This window comes from Stegastes partitus, unplaced genomic scaffold (assembly GCF_000690725.1).
Source record: "Stegastes partitus isolate 25-593 unplaced genomic scaffold, Stegastes_partitus-1.0.2 Scaffold583, whole genome shotgun sequence".
Lineage (NCBI taxonomy): Eukaryota > Metazoa > Chordata > Actinopteri > Pomacentridae > Stegastes > Stegastes partitus.
The window spans coordinates 11,540-13,507 of record NW_007578314.1 but is presented as its reverse complement, the minus strand read 5'-3'; the positions used below and the strand labels follow the sequence as shown (position 1 = coordinate 13,507).

Sequence of the window (1,968 nt, the reverse complement as noted above, 5' to 3'; positions counted from 1 at the left end):
GGTCAAAAACAAACACATTGCAGTCCTAATACACACAGACTTGTTTCTTCATCACAGTCCACAGGGTTACGATGGGGTTTAAGTCAGGACTTTGGGGAGACCAGTCTGAAACCTTGATTCTAGCCTGATTTAGCCTTTTCTTTACCACTTCTGATGAGTGTTTTGGGGGTAGTTATCTTGTTGGAACACATAACTTTATCCACGATCCAACCTTCTGACTGATGATTGTAGTTTTTCCTAAAGACTGTGGAGGTAATCCTCCTCCTTCATTATTAAAGCACCTGTTCCACGGGCGCCACAGTGGCCTCAGAGCATGATGCTGCCGCCGCCATGCTTGGTGGTAGGTTTGAGGTTCTTGTGGTTAAGGGCCTCACCTTCTCTCCTCCAAACATTTGTAGTCAATGTGACCAAACAGCATTTTTTTTTTGTTTCGTCTTACCACTCGTTTGTCTAGAAGGCCTTTTCTTCATCCATGTAATCAGCAGCAAACTTCACCCAAGCTTTAATGCGTTGCTTCCTTAGAAAGAGCTGCTTTCTTGCACCGAGGTGCAAAACTGATGATTCAAGTTGCTGTACAGATATTTTTGACCCGGCAGATTTACTCATATTTCCAGAAGATCTATAATCAGAGCCAAAATGCATGATTGTTTTATTGTGACTAAGGTGCATGGGTTTCAGTGACTACATCAAAGCAAAGGAGTCAGTGATAACTCAAGACTGCCACGATAATCACCGTCTTTACAGGGGGATGTAACCTTTTGTTTACAGCTGCATAGATATGAACTTACCCAGTGTTAAGAACAGATTCTGCATGCATCGACTTCAAGTTTTTAGTCAGCGTCAATAGCAAACTAGGGTTTAAAGCGTCAAGGCTGATAAGGAAGCTGAAGCCAAAGCAGCTCTATGAGGGGTCATTACCTGGTGAGAACCTCTATTGGTTTGTCAGGGTGGACAAGCTTTCCACAATTCACACTGGAAACAAAACAAGGAGGGAGAGAGAATGACAAAATCATATGAAATCAAATGGCAACTTAAAAATTAAACCCAATCATGCAACCTGAAATAAATAATGACAGAAATCACATTAGGAATAAAAAAAGACAAGAATAACAGAACAAGTGAATGAATGTAGTGAAAACAGGACGTTTTTGTGGTCAAACCGAAAAACTCTTTGTTCTCCTAAACAAGACGATATCAGTGCCACCCTGCAGGCAATCTGATTATTAATTTAAAGCCAAGCTATTGTTCCATCAGCTTTCTCAGACACGCCTTTGATCATCCAATCAGCCCACCATCGTTCAGAGCCTCCCATTAGCCCAGCATACCCCAACATTTGCTTTTCTTTTTCTTTGTCTCTTATTCTACAAGGCTTTCAGCCAGCCTTACACGTCTGCCTATTATCATTTTCTTCTGCTTTTCCATCTTCCCATCCTTCCTTTTTGCTGTTTGTACAATCATACAACAGAAGATTTGCAAGAGAAATCTGTTAATAATTATTGCAGAGGCAGACTGAGGAAGAAGAAAGAAGGAAGGAAACAAAATGGAGTGTCAGACCGGGTCAGAGCTGAGCTGGACCAGCTTGACATTTTGTACTCCTCAGACAGTGAACTTGTTAGAATGGGGAGAGCAGCTATTAACAAATCAACAGAACAAGATGCTGGTGAGCTGAATATATCACAAAACAGGACAAAAAGAAGGAAACTACAGACGTTAATGAAAGCAAGCGCTGCAGGTGTCTGGTACATCCTATTCAGATGAGAGGACGAAAACGTCCCCCAGGGGACAAAAAGCTGCTTTCAGGATGCAGATTTTAGGAATCTCTTAATTTTAATTTCTCAGGGAGAGACGTCTGAAGTCTGAAGAGCTTTGGAGCTCTGGATGGATGGATGGATGGATGGATGGATGGATGGATGGATGGATGGATGGATGGATGGATGGATGGATGGATGGATGGATGGATGGATGGAT

The 1,968-nt window shown here is 42.1% G+C and overlaps 1 protein-coding gene across 3 annotated transcripts in view; it reads right to left on the bottom strand.

Annotated features, from left to right (window-relative positions):
* Positions 1-1,968, bottom strand: part of LOC103362557 (pleckstrin homology domain-containing family A member 5-like) — an 81,455-nt gene that overhangs the window by 73,316 nt on the left and 6,171 nt on the right. For all 3 annotated transcript variants that reach the window (XM_008288936.1, XM_008288937.1, XM_008288938.1), the window contains exon 3: positions 919-972. In XM_008288936.1, the coding sequence (XP_008287158.1) occupies positions 919-972 (54 nt within the window). The remainder of the gene's footprint in view (positions 1-918; positions 973-1,968) is intronic.